Below are 14,096 nucleotides of genomic sequence, written 5' to 3'. Positions count from 1 at the left end.
CGTCATTGGGGGCGGGGCTTCACTCTGTCACGAGCGGGTGGCGCGCGGCCGGGGATCCGGCTCCGGCTAGGGCTGCGGGCCCCGTGCGGGGCGCGGGGGTCGGGGGGCGCCATGGTGCTGAGCCCGGTGATCGGGAAGCTGCTGCACAAGCGCGTGGTGCTGGCCAGCGCCTCCCCGCGCCGCCGGGAGATCCTCAGCCACGCGGTGAGCGAGCGGCCTGCGCCGCGCCTGGGCCGGGGGCTGCGGCGGGCCTGGGGCTGGTGATTGGAGGTCTGGTGACTGGGGTTTCTGGTTCTAATGCTGAGGGGTGGGGGAGGGGCTGGTGACCCAGGGCCCTATTGACCTGGTGGCCAGGGTCTTGGGGCCAGGGGTCTGGAGACCTGGGAGGTGGTGTGGGTGGGTTGGGGTGGAAGGAGGTGTGGAAGGGGGACGTGGTGTTGACGGGGGGATCTACTGATGGGGCGCCTGGTGCCTGTCAGCCTATTTCCAGGGCCTTGGGGACCAGGAGCCTGGTGCCACGTGGTCTGGTGACCAGGGATCTGCTAACCCAGGGAGGTGGTCTGCTAACTGGTCCCTGGGGCCAGGGGCCTTGGTGACCCAGCAGGACCTGGTGCCGGAGGACCTGGTCACCAGGAGCCTACTGACAAGTGGGGCTATGCTGGGGGGCCCAGTGACAAGGGCCCTGTGACTGGGGTCTAGTGACCAGTGCTCCAGACTGGGAGCTGGGGGATGCAGGCTGGGGAAAGTAGGACTCTGTGATCTGGTAGCAGGGATCTGCAGACTGGGATCCTGGTTGGAGCCGTGGCTTAGTGATTCACGGTTGCAGTGACTGACACTAGTAGCAGTCTGTACGGTCTGGGACCAGAGTCTTCAGGCCAGGCCGAGTGGCAGAGGACCTGCTGGCCAGGGGTCTGCCAGCCTAAGACCATGTCTGTGCCCGAGCTGGGTCCTTCCTGGAGCTGGTACTGGGGGAAGGGACAGACCCAGAGTGGAGGGGACATGGTCACAGTGGCGATGCCCTGTCTGGGGAACGGGGTACTGGAGATAGGAGGAGATCCAGACCCCAGAGGCAGGCGAAGGTCTGGGTGGGAGTAAGTACAGAGTGAGGGGTGCTTTCAGTACCTCCAGAGGAGGGTTGGGGGGTACAGACCAGAGGAGGGCTCACAGGGCAGTCTAGAGGAAACGGGTTGTAGGAGGTCAAGGACCAAGGAAGGGGCCCCTCAGAGAGGTGGGGGCAGGGATGGTCAGAGCCTCACGGGAGCTCTGTCGGGGAATGCCTGTGGGGCAGGAGAGTTTGACACTCTGTGTTCAAGGCCCACTTTCCTGTCCCCACCGACTCCAAAGTGTCACTCTCTGCACGACCAGCTCCCCATGGGGGACGGCCTTGCCTGTCCACACGTGTTAGGGGACCACGGTCAGTCGTCTGTGGCATTTTGTGTGGGCGGGATGGACAGCTGTTTGTTCACCGTTGGGGGGGTGAAGTGCCGGCCCCAGGGACGCTCTGGGAGCCCTTTGACCCCACACAGCCTCAGACCCCAGTGTCCTAACCAGACTTACCTGCTGGCCTCTCTGTGGCTGCCCCGTGTACCGATGTCTTCCTGCCAGGTCTGCTGGGCCCCAGCCAGCCCCCGCTCCTCCCCGGCCAGCCCGGAAATGGCACTGGTCAGTGTTTGGTGAACACTGGTCAGTGCCTGGCTTCTTCCTGGCACGTGGGAAAGACCACACATCCTGTAAAAGTGGCACGTGGTGCTCAGGGTCCTGTCAACCCTCAAGACCCCGTTCTCCCCTCTTCCAGGGTCTCAGGTTCGAAGTGGTTCCTTCCAGGTTCAAAGAGAAGCTTGATAAAGCGTCCTTCCCCACGCCTTATGCCTACGCCATCGAAACAGCCAAGCAGAAGGCCCTGGAGGTGGCCAGCAGGATGCATCAGGCAAGGGGGTTGTGCTCCTGCATCTTTTGAGGGTTGTCTTGCTGGTAGGGTGGTTTTGGGTTTTCGATGTACGTGTCGTAAATAAATGCCATTTACCGTATCCTATACAATTATTGTGGCTCATCTATGAATGAGTGTTGCCATGGAGCATACTATTATAATTTATATAATAATGTATTATATATTAATATAATAATATGCTGTATTATATATAGTATAATCATAGTATAGTATATAGTTGTATATAGTATAGTTATAGTTATGTATACTATAATATATTTTATGTATTATATATGTTATATATAATATATAATATAACCTTGGATATAGTTTATCAGTCTCTTTGTGATATGCTGTTGGGATTAACTGAAGGGTATCATTTGTTATAAAGAATTAATGTAGATTATTTATTACTATGTGCACCTATGTAATATACAATTAATATAACAGTATCACTCATAATAGTGAATGTAGCTTATCTGTTTCTGTATATTACTATGTAAGTAATACTGTAAGTAATATAACAGCATCACTCATGATATAGAGTTAACACCCAGGCTCCTGGGATCGAGCCCTGCGTCGGGCTCCTTGCTCAGGGGGAGCCTGCTTCTCCCTCTCCTCACAGCACAGTGCTCTCTCTGTCTCTAATACATAAATAAAATCTTAAAAGAAGGAAAAAAATGATACAGAATTAATGCACCTGAACTATGACTATATGTTACTATATAATACACTACTGCGATGAGTATAACATTGTCATTTATGATATAAAATTAATGGACCCAAACTATTATTATATGTTACTATATAATATACTATTGCAATGAGTATAACATCGTTATTTATGATATAGAATTAATGGACCCAAACTATGACTATATGTTACTATATAATATACTATTGCAATGAGTATAACATCATTATTTATGATATAGAATTAATGGACCCAAACTATGACTATATGTTACTATATAATACACTACTGCGATGAGTATAACGGCATCACTTACAATAGAGAATAAATGTATCTAAACTATGACTATGTTACTATGTAATATAATGTTGCGATGAGTATAACACCATCATTTATGATACAGAATTCATGTGACTTATTATTGCTAAGCATTGTAATATCCTATTGCGATTAATGTAATATAATATAGCAAATGCAGTGTACTTAATGCTATAATAAGTATTGGTACAAATAAACAAGTATTGATCAATTGGTTTTCGACGGTGGAAAGGTCAATATTTAAGGACAACCTAAGTTCAAGGTTCTGTACAAATCCCAGATGAGCGTGTGTTCAGCCCCAAGCCTGAATTTTCCACTTGGATGTATTGTATTGTCCAGAGTACCTTTTCCTCAACTTGCATTGAGCGGGTCAAAAAACCAGCTTTGTCCTCCCCCTACATAGGGGAGGATTTGGGGTCACACCCGTATCCTTGCTGGGGACATTGAGGACACTCACATCGTAGTTTCTGATGTAAGACTGGCCTCATCCCCACCCGTCAACGTCACCAGCGTGTTTGTGCAAGACCCACGGGGACATCGCTTCTAAAGCTGGGTTGGGATTTCTTGCAGAAGGACCTCCGGGCCCCGGACATTGTCATCGGAGCGGACACCATCGTGGTGAGTCCCCCTTCGGGGCCCCTTTTCTGACCTCCAGTTTGGTTTGTGTGTCCTTGGCGACTGAAATCAAGGTGTGGACAGTGAGATCTGGTTAGCAAGAGTGGATCCATCCCTGGTTCTCTTGCAGACGGTCGGGGGGCTCATTCTGGAGAAGCCAGTGGACAAGCAAGACGCATACAGGATGCTCTCCAGGTGGGTGTGGACTGTGGTGCCCCTGGGAGGCAGCACGGTGCACCTGGGGTGGGGATAATGTGTGGATCGGGGTCAGGTCCTCGGGTTAGGGTCCCGGGGTGGGGTCAGGTCCCCGGGTTAGGGTCCCAGGCAGGGTCAGCACCTGGAGTGGGGATAATGTCTGGAGTGGGGTCAGGTCCTCCGGTTAGGGTCACAGGCAGGGTCAGCACCTGGAGTGGGGTTAATGTCCGGGGTGGGGTCAGGTCCTCGGGTTAGGGTCCCGGGCAGGGTCAGCACCTGGAGTGGGGTTAATGTCCAGGGTGGGGTCAGGTCCTCGGGTTAGGGTCCCGGGCGGGGTCTGTACCTGTGGTGGGGATAATGTCCAGAGTGGGGTCAGGTCCTCAAGTTAGGGTCCCTGGCAGGGTTCAGGTCCGTGGCCGTTCATGCCTGGGTCATGCCCGGAGTAGGGCCTATGCCGGGGAGGGCTTTGCTCTCAGCCTCCCTGGCCACCCTCCTGCTTGTCCGTGTGTCCATGAGCTTTTATCCCTGGTCTCTTGTCCCCATCCTAGTGGTGGCCTCCCCGTGCCCACCTCCGTGTGACCGGCTTTCCCCACGAGCTTCTGCCGGGGCAGCGGGCAGACAGGGAGACGGGCAGTCTCCCTCCCCCCGGCCAGGCATGCCCACCTCCCATCTCAGGGCATCTCAGCCCCTGGCCCCTGCCATGTCCCGTACCGTCTCACTTTGCTGCAAGACCACAGACAGACGCAGGCTGAGAGAGGGCGGTGGGAACGTGCTGTAGGGCAGCTCCCGCGATGGGGATACACACGCCATGTCGATTGTGCTTGCAGGTTGAACGGGAAAGAGCACAGCGTGTTCACGGGCGTCGCCATCGTCCACTGTTGCACCAAAGGTATAGCGCCAGTGTCACCCTCCCCAGGCCGGGGGCCACCGCGGGAGGAGAGCAGGCGTCCCCGTGGACCCGCGCCCTCCCTCCTGCCTGCAGAAGTCGGGGCTGCGTGGAGGCCTCGGAGCACCTGAGAGAGGGGCTCGGCCACCCAGCGTGACCCACACCAGTGCTGCCCTCCAGACCTACCGGAAGGCAGAGGGGGTTGGCTCAGGCCGCCCAGCCTGAAGTCACACCAGGACAAAGAAGGGTTTTTTTTAAAAAAGGACCCAAACCCCTGAGGATTCATTGTCAAAGCTGTTTTGCATAATGTGCCCCACGGGCGGAGCTCGGGGCTTTCCAGCCTCACAGCAAAGGCCTCAGGGCCAGCCCGGAAGTTCTGTTCTTGCAGGAAAACCCCAGCCCTTGCTGGTCTGGGTCTGCAGGTTGCAACTCTGTTATCCCCCAAATTCCAGGCCCCTCACTGGTCTGGGTCTGCAGGTTGCAACTTTTTTATCCCCCAAACCCCAGGACCCCCCTGGTCTGGGTCTGCAGGTTGCAACTCTCTTATCCCCCAAACGCCAGGCCCCCTCACTGATCTGGTCTGCAGGTTGCAACTCTCTTATCCCCCAAACCCCAGGCCCCCCCGCTGGTCTGGTCTGCAGGTTACAACTTTTTTATCCTCCAAATCCCAGGCCCCTTACTGGTCTGGGTCTGCAGGTTGCAACTTTTTTATCCCCCAAACCCCAGGCTTCCTCGCTGGTCTGGTCTGCATGTTGCAACTTTTTTATCCCCCAAACCCCAGGCCCCTCTCTGGTCTGGGTCTGCAGGTTGCAACTTTTTTATCCTCCACACCCCAGGCCCCCTCGCTGGTCTGGGTCTATGGTTTGCAACTTTTTATGCCCCTTGCTGGTTTTGCTTTCTTGACTTTGTAACTTTATTTTTCCCCGCTGATGCCCTCCTGCCCCCGATTAACAGTTCCCACCTGAGTTATACTCAGAGCGGGAGCAGATGGTCCCCCCTCTCCTCCGACGCACAGAGCACAGCTTTGGGGCCCTGAGGTCACGCATCCTGACCGGCAGCCCTGTGTTGCAGATGGCCAGCTGGACATGGAGGTATCCGAGTTCCACGAGGAGACCACAGTGAAATTCTCCGAGCTGTCCGAGGAGCTCCTGTGGGATTACATCGACAGTGGGGAGCCCATGTGAGCCCCTCTTACGGGGACCCTAATCCCATGTGTCCACATGCCACCCTCATGACCTGATCCCCTCCCTAACACTGTGGCCTCGGAGGTTAGATCTCAATAGATGAATTGGGGTGGGGGGACACAGACATCTAGTGCGCGACAGTTGTGTTACTGTCCCGATTACAACGGGGGCTCCGTGGGCAGTGCAGGGACCCAGGTGATGTTGTGCCGGAGGAGCCGCCGGGGTCAGGGGCTCCAGGCAGGGCTGGTGTCAGGACCTGAGCTGCCCTGTGCTGGGACAGCGGATGAGAACAACCCACAATGGGAGAAACAGTCTTTCTTTCTTCACGGGTTGCCGTCAGCTGTGCAGGTGGCTACACGAGACAGCGCACCGGCTCCCTGTCCTGTTTCCCCCCATGGAACGGGGCGGGCGAGGGGCAGGTGCATGGGTGCAGACGCCAGCGGTGGTCTCCCTGCCGAGGGCGCCCCGAGCCGACACCTCCTGCCAGTTCGGGGACCAGAGTCCAGGGGAAGCAGGGGGGGGGGTCGCATGGGAAGCACTGGGCTCTAAGTCAGAGTCCGGGAACGGGTCTTTGAAGTGCCCTCTTCTGTCCCTGTACGGAGGTCTCGGCAGAGGCTCCGGGGCCACAGATGCAGACGTGCACAAGATCACGGCGGGGGCGGGGTCCTCACTGCACTGCCCCCAAGACTGCCATGCCCCAGGCCTGGTGTGGGAGGCAGTGACCCCTGGGGACCGCCGGGGACACCTTGTATCATCCCTGGTGGGACCGAAGGATCACATAGGAGTTTCCCTGGACCCAGACTCATTGCTGAAGTGGCCTGGGGTGATCGCTGGGCTCCTGCCGGCCATCCTGTCTGATCGTGTGCCATGAAACCATCCACCGGCCACCAGCCTTTCGCGCCTCGAGACTGATTTCTCCTGTAATCATCCACGTCCTCTCCCTCCCGCCCCGTTCTGCTTCCTTCCCTCCCGCTCAGGGACAAGGCCGGTGGCTATGGGATCCAGGCGCTGGGCGGCATGCTGGTGGAGTACGTCCGCGGAGACTTCCTCAACGTCGTGGGCTTCCCCCTGAACCGCTTCTGCAAGAAGCTGGTGGAGCTGTACTACCCGCCCCGCCGCGAGGACGTGCAGCGGGTCAAGCACGACTCCATCCCTCCTGTCGACACCTTCGAGAACCTGAGCGACGTGGAAGGGGGCAGCTCAGACCCTGCTCAGGGCAACGACGGTGGTGGCCACGGAAGGACAGAGGCGGGCGGTGACACAGCACAGGCTTCTGCTGGCACACGGGGAGCACACTCTAACGGGATGGTGGAGACCCCGCCCCCATTCCCAGTGGGCCTTCTAGAACTCATAGACGGCTTTAAAGCTTCGAAGGTACCTGTCTCAGTGTCCTGGGGCAGCTATAAGAGATGACCGCAGACTGGGGAGCTTTAAACCACAGACATTCATCCTGCCCCAGCTCTGGAGACCAGAAGTCTGAGATCCAGGCGGGGCAGGACCGCTGAGATCCAGGCGGGGCAGGACCGCTGAGATGCAGCCAGGACCGGGACATGCTCCCCATGAAGGCTCCAGGGGAGGGTCCTTCTTCCTCTTCCAGCTTCTGGGGCTCCAGGTGTCCCTGGGCTGGTGGCTGTGTCCCTCCCATCTCTGCCTCTGTCTTCATGTGGCTTCTCCTCTGTGTGTGTGTCTCCTCTTCTGTGTCCTTTAAGGACGCCTGTCATTGGATTTAGGGCCACCCTGATCCAGGGTGAGATCATCTCAGATCCTTCCCTTAATCACATCTGCAAAGACCTTATTTCCGAATAAGACCTCCATTTTCAGATTCTAGGGGTCAGGACTTTGGCGTATCATTTGGGGCCAGTGTTCAGCCCATAAGAGTGTCCTCAGTGACGTTCTGCCTTTACTAAGTGGCTTGGCACAGAGATAGTGACTTGGGGGGGTCACAGAGGCCGTGACCTGATTTCCTGGGGCGCACACCCTGGTTTGTGAGACGTGCTCTGGGCTCCGGTGGCCGAGGCCTGTGCCCAGCTGGGGCGAGGTGTCTGTGGGTGTCTGACGGTGAGTAGCAGTCTCATGACCCCAGCACGGGGCACACAGTATGTCACTCACAGGACTCTGCCCTGCCCGGGAGACAAGGCCAGAATGCTGACCATGCAGCAGCCCCAAGGTGCCCAGCATTCCCACTGGCCAGGTGGCAGGTGGACACAGGCACTGGCTCACCAGCTGCCTGGAGGGATCTGTGACCTCCTCGTGTTATGGCCTTGGGATCCTGGACAGTTGTCTCAGCCAGAGGGTGTCCCAGGTGAGGTGGGAACCCGCAGGCCACTGGGTGCTCGCTGATGCCAGGTCAGTGCCTGTGGCTGTGGCCTCTCCCATCCTTTCTGTGCAGTCACAGACACTTCCGAGGAACAACCGGGTGCCCAGGCCAGACTAGAGAGTGTCTCAGGGAGAAGCCTACCTGGCCGTCTTCCACCATCCCCACCAAGGATAGGACTGGCAGCAGCCGTCCCTGTGCTCCACCCCTCCACGCCCACATGGCTGCTGCGTGTTCTCTATGGCCTTCTGCTGCCCCACCTTCCAGCTGCCTGAGCAGGTCTCGGCTTCGAGAGACAGCAGGGAGGCGGCCCTCCCCATCCCTGGCCTCTGCAGGGGCCATGTTGGTGGCTCTGTGGATGCTGGGTGGGGGACTGGAGACTGTCCCCTCCCACACTCCACCCCTGGCCACCTCCCCGTGACGGCCTTGTCTGGGGCAGAAGCTCTCATGATTAGGAGAGGTGGTTAAGCTGTGTTATATCTCAAAATATCAAGTTTCCTTGCAAATAAGACTTAAAGCAGGGTCAACAGCATTGCACCATCACTCGATTGAGCTATACTGTGGTCCTGGCATCAGCCTATCTTCTGTGATCTATTTTTTCTTTTCAAACATTGTATTTATCCATTTGATGGGAGGTGGGGGGAACACAAGCACGGGGAGCAACATAGAGGGGGAGAAGCAGGCTCCCCATTGAGCAAGGAACCCGATGTGGGGCTCAATCCCAAGACCCTGAGATCATGACCTGAGCCGAAGGCGGATGCTTAACGAACTGAGCCACCCAGGTGCCCCTTCTCTGATCTGTTTACCTACCTACCTATCATCAAAGTATCATTCTGTCTATCTACCTGTGTACCTATGATCGAACTATGTGTCAGTTATCTGTCTATGTATCTATTTATCACCTATCTGATCTATTATCTGTCTACCTACCTAGCTGTGTATCCATCTGCCCACCTTTTCCATTGCTCGCCTTACAAAGGTATCCCAGGGGTCAGGTGAGCTGACCAAGCCGAGAGGCAGTAGGAAGTCTGGGAGCACGTGTCGCCTTGCCAGGTCCATCCCAGTAGATCTGGAAGCAGCTCTGCGTCAGGCCCTTCATGAACATGCATCAGTTATCACAGACGGTTTTGGCATTACAAGCTGAGAGTAGCGTGAGTGAAGGTTATCACTGTTACTGGAGGGCATGTGTCCTGGGCTTCGTAAAGACTCTGCACCTGAGGACAGCCCTTTGTCTCCAAATACAGTCACATCCTGAGGTCCTGGGAGTTAGGGCTTCAACATACAGATCTTGGGGGAAAACAGTTCAGCCCAAAAGCACAACACGTTGGTTTTTCTCCCATGGGACAGTTTTTCTGCTTGGTATTCACTGACGTGCTTTTGCCTTGTGCAAACCTGGTACCAGCTGGAGCCTCAGTCCACTGTTCTCTGGAGGAGAAGTTTCCGTTCACAAGTTAAATATTTTTGGGAGCTTTGACCTCCATCGTTTGGGTCTACAGGAGTCAAAAGTGCTGGACAAGTCACGTAGTAAGTCGAAGCGTACTTGTTTTTAACGGACAGGCCCTGTTCACGGCTTGCAAGCTGAAGGTGTTTGATGTTCTAAAAGATGAAGCCCCGTTGAAGGCCGTGGATGTTGCAGGCAAAATTGATGCCTCTGTGTGTGGAACCGAACGGCTCCTGGATGTCTGTGTGGCCCTGGGATTACTGGAGAAGACAGACAGAGGTAAGAGGACATCTGAGGTGTCTTGCTGAGAATCTTTGCAGGTGGAAGCAAGTCACCAACTGAGGTGGCTTCTAAGCCAAGGCAGGGAGGCCCAGACCCTCAGAACGTGGCTTTTCTCCGAGGGAAAGAAGCAGAGGATGGAAGAAAGGAGATGTAGGTGTGCACGGGGAAGGGGGGTGGTAGGTGTGTGTGTGTTAGAAGAGTGACTTCTGTATGGGCTCTGCTCTCAAAGGAGCTGTATCAGTCAGGGTTCACCAGAGAAACAGAACCAGAGGGACATATAGATACGTGTTTGTTTTTACTTACTTAGACAAATGAGATGAATGGGTGGATACATATAGATAATAGATTGGTAATAGAGGGAAAAATAGCTAGGTAGATAACAGGGGACCTGGATGGATAGACTGATGGGTGGATAGATGAATGGATGGATGAAGGCAGGAAAGAAGGAGGGAAGGTAGGATGGAAGGATGGAAAGATAGATAGGAAAGTACACAGACGATTGGGTGGATGGATGGAAGGACAGAGAGAGAAAAGGACGATGGCTGGATGGACAGGTGGATAGATAGGTGGATGGATAGGTAAGTAAGGAGGTGGGTGAATGGAAGGAAGGAAGGATAGATGGGTACGTAGGTAGATGGATAGATGGATTCATGGATGGATAGGTAGGTAGATGGATGAGTAGACGTATTGGTGAGTGAATGGATGGATGGACAGGTGGATGGATGGGTAGATGGATAGGTAGGTAAGTAGGTAGATGGATGAATGGAAGGAAGGATAGATGGCTAGGTAGGAAGATGGATGGATGGATGGAGGGATGGACGGATGGATGGATGGACAGGTGGATGGATAGGTAGGTAAGTAGGTAGATGGATAAATGGAAAGAAGGATAGATGGCTAGGTAGGAAGATGGATGGATGGACAGATGGACAGACAGTTGGATGGATGGACAGGTGGATGGATGGGTGAATGGATAGGTAGGTAAGTAGGTAAATGGATGAATGGAAGGAAGGATAGATGGCTGGGTAGGAAGATGGATGGATGGATGGACAGATGGACGGATGGTTGGACAGGTGGATGGACGGACATGTGGATGGATGGGAGGGTGGATAGGTAGCTAAGTCGGTAGATGGATGAATGGAAGGAAGGACAGATGGCTAGGTAGGTAGATGGATGGATGGATGGACAGGTGGGTAACAATGTGTTTGCTGAAATGAACCACACTCNGGAAGGATAGATGGCTAGGTAGGAAGATGGATGGATCGATCGATGGGTGGTTGGACAGGTGGATGGATAGGTAGGTAAGTAGGTAGTTGGATAAATGGAAAGAAGGATATGGCTAGGTAGGAAGATGGATGGATGGACGGATGGATGGATGGACAGGTGGATGGATAGGTAGGTAAGTAGGTAGATGGATAAATGGAAGGAAGGATAGATGGCTAGGTAGGAAGATGGATGGATGGATCGATGGGTGGTTGGACAGGTGGATGGATAGGTAGGTAAGTAGGTAGTTGGATAAATGGAAAGAAGGATATGGCTAGGTAGGAAGATGGATGGATGGACGGATGGATGGATGGACAGGTGGATGGATAGGTAGGTAAGTAGGTAGATGGATAAATGGAAGGAAGGATAGATGGCTAGGTAGGAAGATGGATGGATGGATCGATGGGTGGTTGGACAGGTGGATGGATAGGTAGGTAAGTAGGTAGTTGGATAAATGGAAAGAAGGATATGGCTAGGTAGGAAGATGGATGGATGGACGGATGGATGGATGGACAGGTGGATGGATAGGTAGGTAAGTAGGTAGATGGATAAATGGAAGGAAGGATAGATGGCTAGGTAGGAAGATGGATGGATGGATCGATGGGTGGTTGGACAGGTGGATGGATAGGTAGGTAAGTAGGTAGTTGGATAAATGGAAAGAAGGATATGGCTAGGTAGGAAGATGGATGGATGGACGGATGGATGGATGGACAGGTGGATGGATAGGTAGGTAAGTAGGTAGATGGATAAATGGAAAGAAGGATAGATGGCTAGGTAGGAAGATGGATGGATGGACAGATGGACAGACAGTTGGATGGATGGACAGGTGGATGGATGGGTGAATGGATAGGTAGGTAAGTAGGTAGATGGATGAATGGAAGGAAGGATAGATGGCTGGGTAGGAAGATGGATGGATGGATGGACAGATGGACGGATGGTTGGACAGGTGGATGGACAGACATGTGGATGGATGGGAGGGTGGATAGGTAGCTAAGTCGGTAGATGGATGAATGGAAGGAAGGACAGATGGCTAGGTAGGTAGATGGATGGATGGATGGACAGGTGGGTAACAATGTGTTTGCTGAAATGAACCACACTCTTGAGCATGGTCTCAGAGCAGATGGTCCTATAGATGGTCCCTGTGGACGGCTTGGGAATGACAGGGGTTTGAGGGCCCCAGGCAGGAGAGGCACCTTCACTTCTGTGATAAGGAGGAAAGCAGGGTGCTGGCAGAGGCCCCAGAAGCTGCCCTTTGCACAAAGTCCTACAGACATGTGGTTACGATTTTTGAGCCTAGAAAGCGACTCACCCCGATCATTGCAATGATGTTCTCCTCTATCAAAACTAATGACTGAACCCAGAGAAAGTTCTGGTGTGCAGACTTTGAATCACCCGGGAGCTTCTTCTCGCACATTTTCACTGATGCCTGGCAAGGTTCTGCAGGCAAACCCTGTGACCGTTCCCACACGTGTGCGTGGGGCACTGCTGCTCTTCCAAGGGCCTCCAAAGGAGCAACATCTGGGTGTTACGATGAATGCAGTGCTCCTCTGTATCTCCGATGAATACGGGCCACGGGGCCTTCCGTTGAGAGATCGGGGTCTCCCCCACCATCACCTGTACCCCAGCCTCCCAGTCTCCAGATGCAAGTGTCCTGGAGGGGCTCCCGGGGACAGATCCTACAGACAGTCCAGCTGGGTGTGAAGAGGGTGGAGAGCGGAAGGGCTCCGACCAGTCCCCGCTTTCCAGAGAAACAGAACCTGTCGGGTATAGACCTGCAGGTGTATAGCAAGGAAGTGGGTCATCCAACTGTGGGGTGATTGAAAATCAAGACACAATGGCCCTGAAGTCTTGAGGCAGATTTCCTTCTTCCTCGGCCAGAGCTCATCCCTGCTCTTAACACCTTCGACTGATTAGACGGGGCCCGCCCACATTGCTTAAGGTCGTCTGGTNAGCCAGAGCTCATCCCTGCTCTTTTTTTTTTTTTTTTAAAGATTTTATTTATTTATTCGACAGAGATAGAGACAGCCAGCGAGAGAGGGAACACAAGCAGGGGGAGTGGGAGAGGAAGAGGCAGGCTCATAGCGGAGGAGCCTGTTGGGGGCTCGATCCCATAACGCCGGGATCACGCCCTGAGCCGAAGGCAGACGCTTAACCGCTGTGCCACCCAGGTGCCCCGAGCTCATCCCTGCTCTTAACACCTTCGACTGATTAGACGGGGCCCGCCCACATTGCTTAAGGTCGTCTGGTTATAGATGTCAAAACACCCTCCTTGGCAACATCCCGCCTGGCCTTGCATTGAAGAATTGGGGACTGTGGTCCGGCCGAGTGATCATCCCCGGGGCTTTGGGGCGGATCGACCCCTGGGAATGTCCACATGTTTGGGTAACACAGGAGTCCACCTGCGTGCTGGGTCTGGGCTGTCTCCCTGTGCAGCCTCCCTCCCCCGAGCATGTGCTCAGGTGAGGTTTGCGCTTCCACGTCAAGGATGCCACGCTGTCACTCCCCCCTGCTGTGGGGTCTGCTGGGGCGTTCCCGTGGGGAGCCCCCACGATGCCTTGTCGCACCAGGTTACCGCAACACGGAGCTGGCAGATCTGCACCTGGCTTCGGACGGCGCGTATTCTCTGCACGGCTTGGCCATGCACAACAACGACCACTTCTGGAACCTGTTCGCAGACCTGGAGCTCGCCGTGCGGGAGGGAGCCGACGCGGCTTTCGGCAGGAAGACGGCAGACCCCGTTCAGGTACCGTAACTCCAGACGTTCCTTTTCACATCGCGGACGTATTTTGCAAAAGGACCGACGGGTACAGAACCCATCTCCTGCCGGGGAGTTAATCGGGCGGGACCTGTTACAAAACCACGAACGTTGGCCTCCATGATAGTAGGAACCGTCCGGGGAGGCCACGGCTGGCTGGCGTGGATGGGGGCCAGGGTGGCTGGCTGCTCACGGCTCCGGTGACTCCACAGGCGCCAGGTAGCC

The 14,096-nt window shown here is 54.6% G+C and overlaps 1 protein-coding gene across 1 annotated transcript in view; it reads left to right on the top strand.

Annotated features, from left to right (window-relative positions):
* The first annotated feature begins 17 nt into the window (after positions 1-17).
* Positions 18-14,096, top strand: part of ASMTL (acetylserotonin O-methyltransferase like) — a 21,280-nt gene continuing 7,201 nt past the window's right edge. Inside the window, exons 1-9 of the mRNA XM_034649879.1 lie at positions 18-204; positions 1,796-1,927; positions 3,510-3,557; positions 3,685-3,749; positions 4,577-4,638; positions 5,707-5,815; positions 6,797-7,193; positions 9,691-9,853; positions 13,684-13,866. Of these exons, the coding sequence (XP_034505770.1) occupies positions 112-204; positions 1,796-1,927; positions 3,510-3,557; positions 3,685-3,749; positions 4,577-4,638; positions 5,707-5,815; positions 6,797-7,193; positions 9,691-9,853; positions 13,684-13,866 (1,252 nt within the window). The 5' untranslated portion in view covers positions 18-111. The remainder of the gene's footprint in view (positions 205-1,795; positions 1,928-3,509; positions 3,558-3,684; positions 3,750-4,576; positions 4,639-5,706; positions 5,816-6,796; positions 7,194-9,690; positions 9,854-13,683; positions 13,867-14,096) is intronic.

Source organism: Ailuropoda melanoleuca, chromosome X (genome assembly GCF_002007445.2).
Source record: "Ailuropoda melanoleuca isolate Jingjing chromosome X, ASM200744v2, whole genome shotgun sequence".
Lineage (NCBI taxonomy): Eukaryota > Metazoa > Chordata > Mammalia > Carnivora > Ursidae > Ailuropoda > Ailuropoda melanoleuca.
This window is presented reverse-complemented; position numbering and strand designations above follow the sequence as displayed.